At 34.9% G+C, this 5738-nt stretch overlaps 1 protein-coding gene across 2 annotated transcripts in view; it reads left to right on the top strand.

Moving 5' to 3' along the window:
* Nucleotides 1–4097, top strand: part of PDS5A (PDS5 cohesin associated factor A) — an 85770-nt gene extending 81673 nt beyond the window's left edge. The window contains exons 32-34 of one of the 2 annotated variants that reach the window (XM_030023477.2): nt 723–1075; nt 2131–2281; nt 2873–4097. In XM_030023477.2, the coding sequence (XP_029879337.2) occupies nt 723–1075; nt 2131–2281; nt 2873–2893 (525 nt within the window). In that variant the 3' untranslated portion in view covers nt 2894–4097. The remainder of the gene's footprint in view (nt 1–722; nt 1076–2130; nt 2282–2872) is intronic. The other variant, XM_030023468.2, reaches the window with a different exon arrangement.
* Nucleotides 4098–5738: the final 1641 nt, after the last annotated feature.

Here is a 5738-nt window from a genome sequence, read left to right as displayed (position 1 = left end):
TGAATACTTTCCTGTGTAGAGACCTACGTTGCCACCACCCTTTCTGTTTCACATATACAGACACCGCTTCATGAAATTTATTACCTTCCATTACCTTGTTCAGCATTTTGAGAAGAACATCCATGTAGGCCATACCTATTCAGACATGACAAAGAATTCACAAAGACAGCAAGTTTCATTTGTGACTAGGTCTTACTCCCTTTATTCCCTGCAAGCATTGGGGTTTTTGTTTTTTTTTTCCTTTTACTGGCATTTAGGGCTTTAGTAATCTGCACCTTCACTGAAGGCTGGTCCCAAAATTTGCAGTAATTATTAAATATTGAAGTAAATATCATTTGCTGTACCAGAATCATTACTACTCTTCCTCGGTTCTCTTCTGTCAGTTGGCAGAGAGGCAGTAAAAGGAGCTTGTCCTGAAGAACCATCGTGGGAGGAGCTGAGATTATTAGTTTTACTGTAATCTCACTTTCAAGCAACTAAAAGAAACACTGGGTGTAGATATTAAACTTACGCACAGTGTAGAAAATCTTTTTGCAAGGTTAATGTCCAAAATCCCATTTAGTAAAACTTTATACTAGGTCTAAGACCAAAGGCCATGTGATGTGGTTTTATAAGAACACTTACTGTTTTATAAACTCATGTTTCTGTTGGAGGGAGGTAACAATTTGAATTTGCCTTTGGGAATCTATTTTTTCTTCACATTCATTATTTTTATTTTCTAGGAGATTAATTCTGATCAGGCTACACAAGGAAACAGCACTGAACGTGGGAAAAAAAGACCAGCAACAGCATCTGGAACTGAGAATATTCATCAAAAACCAGAAGAAAAAAATGTAGATGAAACAGGACCATCACTCGCAGCAAAAACCAGGAGAGGGCGTCCACCCAAACCTGAACCTCAGGGTGCCACTGCAAAAAATGAGGAAACAAGTAAACCACCTGTCAGGGGAAGGAAAAGGGCAGCAGTCAGTCAAGAAAGTCCAGGGAGTTTAGAGGCAGGTAATGCCAAAGCACCAAAACAGCAAGACACAGCAAAAAAGCCAGCAGCAGCACAGAGGCAAATTGATCTACAAAGGTAAAAATAAATAAATAAAATAATACATGGGTGGGGTGGGCCTTTCCTGTCTCAAGAAAGACCCTGAATTTACAATTATAACAGATCTAGCATAGTTAAAGGGCACAACTAAATCACAGTGATTTATAAACACCATGGTCCAACATATATTGTGTTGTGTTCTATTATTCAAAGTAAATACCAGGGCAGCTGGAATTGGAGAAGGGAATTTGTTTTGTCAGAACAGGATAATCTAACCCGTTTTCACCAAATTTTTTTTGTCTGTTGCATCCTGGTTCCCCTTACTAGCATTGCTGTGTAAAAGAACTAAAGAGTTGAGGGTGTTTCAGTGCATTCATTAATGCCAGGTACACAGGAATTCAGGTGCTCTGCTCTGCTTCAGTTCATTGATAACAAAGGCTTAAAAACCAACCATCTTTAACAAATAGAACAAATTATGATTCTAACTGTAATACTTTTCTGGTGTTTTGGGTCTGTGCTTGTTTAATATTAACAATAATATATATTTTAAGTAAACCAAAAGCAGAATTTGGAACTGTGTAAACTACGAAACAGCTCTTGGATGATAATTTATTTCCAATATAAACAAATGACAAATGCGCATAAACACTGAGAAACTTGTTTAGCTGAATCTGATACAATAAAAATTTTAATGCACAAGTATCCAAAGTTGTAGAGCAATAAGATAAGGTCAGCAAACCAGTGTGCTGGAAGAAATCACAAATTAATCTAAAGGAAGAAAGAATCATTGGAATGGTTTCTTGCTAGAGATTTTATAAATTGAAGATCTTACAGAGAACCTTGAGCAAAAAGAATTACCTTTTCCTCTCATAGCAAGGTTCATACACTATTAAATTGTTCAGTCTTTGAAGAGGGTAATATATGTATACTGCCATGCAGTGCTTGTTTTATACATCAGATTTCTTTAAGTCTTCATAAAAAGTTGCACTATCCATAGCCTTTAATAAGCCACCTGTATCAGACAGCTTCTTTAAAATATGTAATACCTCAGTGTTTCTTGGAAAAAATACCAAAACCTTGTTAACGTTTTTCAGAAGCCAGGTGCTTGGAAGTGATGGAGATTCACTGTTGGAGATAGACTCAAGTCCAGAATATTCCCAAAATGCAATGGATCTTTTTAAGGCCTGTGGGAGCAGCCAGGAAGATACTGAGGATACAGAGATAGCAGAGGGAGGCTTCCTTAAGGTGTAGCAGGCATCTTGTATAGGAAAATTCTGTGGGTTTTATTGTAGCTTATACAGTAAGGAATCAAATAAGTTTGTCTATCTTCTAGAAAAATGTATGTAAAAATGGCTATATCTGATAGGGGTTTTTTGCTTTTAAGTAGACATGTACAAGTTACTGTAAATATTTGAAAAACATTTGAAGTGGTGCTTGTTCTTAAGTAAGACAGGCTATTTTTAGAAACCTGGGTAATTAAATACAATTAATTAGAGCAAGTTACCATTCTTGTTCTCTGATTCCAGTGAAAGCTATGGATAAATGTATTTCTGTTTATGCTGAAAAACCATTACTTGGTTATGGAATTATTATTATTATTCAACTTGTGAATTTCCAAGATTATCAGGAATTTGTGCTATACAATAAGGAATTTCAGTTATATTCAATTAATTATGTAATTGTTGAGAAGATACAAGATGGAATTGGAAGAATCACAGTATAAAGAGTGTAAAAGCTAAAATGTAAAATATATAAGTAGGATTTTGATTCAGAATCAGTTGTAATTTCCATGTCCTTACAATTAACTTTTATTTCCTTTTCTCCCTCCCCAAAAAGGTAAAAAGAAAACTTGCTTGAAAAGGGAGGAAATGAAGGCCAAATAAAGGCATGCTCCAAGCTTCTGCAAAAACTAGGATTCAGAAATTTCCTGTACAGGAACTGAAATTACTTCAAAACACACAGCTTTCAGCTCTGAAACCAGAAGGAAAACTATGCTTCCCTTTCACGTGAAATTAATCCTTCTCAATGGAAATGTAAAGCAGAAACTCTTGAGAAAGAGGCTAAAAGCATCTGTACTTATTTCCCCAGAGACTTTTTTTATGAAAAGTCAATAATTAAGCAAATTGCTTAACACTTGGTTCCAGTTCCTGCATTCTGGAGTTTAAAAGTGTATTTACACCATTAATTTTCATGCTGCATTTTTTTTTTTTTTTTTTTTTTTTTTAAAGAAAGTCAGAGGAGGTCCTTACACTGACATTGCAAATTTATGATTCTAGAGCCAGGTATTCCCATGTTTCACAGAAAAAGTAGAAGTCTACTGAATGGATTTTAAACAAGACTAGAGGAGAGGAAAAAAAAAAATCACAAAAAAATTTTTTTGCTTTACTTTTGGAGACTGTTTTATGTATAATTCTTTCTGCCTGCCTACTTTTCTGCAAAAATAAGATGTACAGATTTCAGTTCCCTGCTATGAAAAGTCATGTGGTGGCAATTTTATAAATGTTGCTTTCTGATTTTTATCAGAGTGGGAAAGTAATCACTTAAAATTATTATTAATTCGCAAGTAGACATTTCATTTTTTAATTTTCCCTCCATTTTAGTTTAATATAATTTGCAATAAATGTACATATTGATGTTTGTTTTATAAAAACATATATCACTTTTAAGTGTTTTTACTCCTGCGGTTCTGTTGGAATATTCTAAATTTTAAAGGAGTAAAGACAGTCCAGCATTTGATTTTATAATGTTTGTCACCAGATTTTTATTATTGATGTAAAGAAAAAAAAAATCAATTTTTAAAAATAGTTGGACTTTGGCAGCTTTGTAAGGAAAGTTGGAAATGTTTAGGATTGCTCTCAATTTTAAGCATTGTGCTGATTGGAAGTAAGTCTGTTTTGCATTTTGTCTTCCTGTCCAGGCTCATTTTTTAATGTTTATTTTAGAAGATTGTTGCATCAATATTATGTTTCCTGGCATTGTTCAGCATAGATACAGTGTACACTTTTATGTACACATGATCATATTTAAGTTTGTTGCATAAAATAAACGCTTCTAGGTGTCATGTGGCAGTCTTTTTAATTTTTTTTTTTTTTTTTTTTTTTTTAATTTTCTTTCACAGAAAACTACTTGCTATATCTGTGCATGGTCTTGGATGTTCATAGAAATATTGTATGGAGCAAAGAAGTTATAATGCAGACAGTTACATAGTTTAAAAGATAGGGGTTTTTTAGGTGAAATTAGTGCTTTATCTTGTCAAGTTGTATGGGAAGAAGGAGTTTGGTCTGCAGAGTGACAGTGAACAGTTCACTTTGTTTCCCTGTGCCTCAGTTCCCCATTTCTCTTCTGCAAATTGTCCTGAAATCCCTTGATTCATTGTAGAAGAGCTGGATACTGTTGACATTAGATAAAGATTACTTGCTTTCCTAAAATGGGTAGGGTGCAGTTGTGTGCTGTAGAATAATGACTAAGTCTGCCTTATCGAGTGTTTAACTGGTGTAACAGTTATTTTTCCTCTGTAACAGAGAAAATCGGACTCTCTTCACAAAGCAGTATATGCAACTCTTTTTTCTAAAGCAATCTGCAGTGCTTTGACTAGAAGGATTTGAAATGCTTTTGACAGAGGGAGACTGGGAGATTTTAAAAGCATTTAATTACACTTCCATCAGGGTTTTGATTTCTAAAACTAAAATAATTTCACAAGATGGATTTACTGATCATAATGCAGTTTCTTTTCAGTGTTCTGGTCCAATATTTCTCTCATGCAAAAGTTACAGTATTTTGGTTTAAACCAAATTTAAAATGTTTTTGTTGGAAGCTTTTAGGTGCTACCTAAAAAAACAAACTCTCTTTTAGAAATGAGCTCTGGTACCTAGTGGTGTGCTTCTAACAATGATTTGAAATCTGGACTTGACAAATCTTGCAAATATTCAGAATTATTTCCAAAAGCTTTGATTTTTGTGAAGTGGATGATTGTTGGGGTTTGTTGGGTTTTCTCCCTTTTCTTTTTTGGTCAGTTTTTAATCAGTTAATGTCAAGCTACTCAAGGAATCATCAGAATAATTTAGGTTGGAAGGGGTTTCTGGAGGTTCGGTGCCATGCGCAGCGCAGGGTTTTCAGTTGGCTTTCTACAAACAGTTATGTAGAGTTTTTTTCTTCTGTTTTTTTTAAGGGGACATTTGAGTTACTTCTGTATGTTGATTATCAGTATAGTCAAAGAAAATCAGTACATTCATGCAACAACTTAATGCTGGGCATAATTGGCTGAGCAAAAATGCAGCATACAAACTATAGAAAAGGTCTAGTGGTGGCCCACTGGTTTCTTTTCAGAACTTGCCCCAGAGAAGGCTACACACAGAATTTCTCTGCCTGCCCCCCACTACTCCCTTGCCAAAATCCTGAGAGCACCCGTGGTACAGCTCAGAGTTGCCTCAGCGATGGATGTCTTTCTGTAAGAACAGTATCCCCTAAGGCCAGGGCTCATTTCAGCAGTCTCGCTTGTGATGGCAAGTAGTTGTGAACTGTCAGCCTTTATAACAAATACAGAGAAGTACAGGCATAAGTTTTATACATACATAATTTATGCATTGCTAGTACTTCTTCTGATGCTTTAAAAATAAAATCTATTAAAGAGTAATCAATATAAAACTGTGGAATTGAAGGCAAATTATTCCAAAGAAAGAGGGTGGGGGCTTTGTACTTGGCC

This window comes from Aquila chrysaetos, chromosome 1 (genome assembly GCF_900496995.4).
Source record: "Aquila chrysaetos chrysaetos chromosome 1, bAquChr1.4, whole genome shotgun sequence".
NCBI classification, from domain to species: Eukaryota; Metazoa; Chordata; class Aves; order Accipitriformes; family Accipitridae; genus Aquila; species Aquila chrysaetos.
The sequence above is the reverse complement of the archived record's forward strand: the minus strand, read 5'-3'. Positions and strand labels throughout refer to the sequence as shown.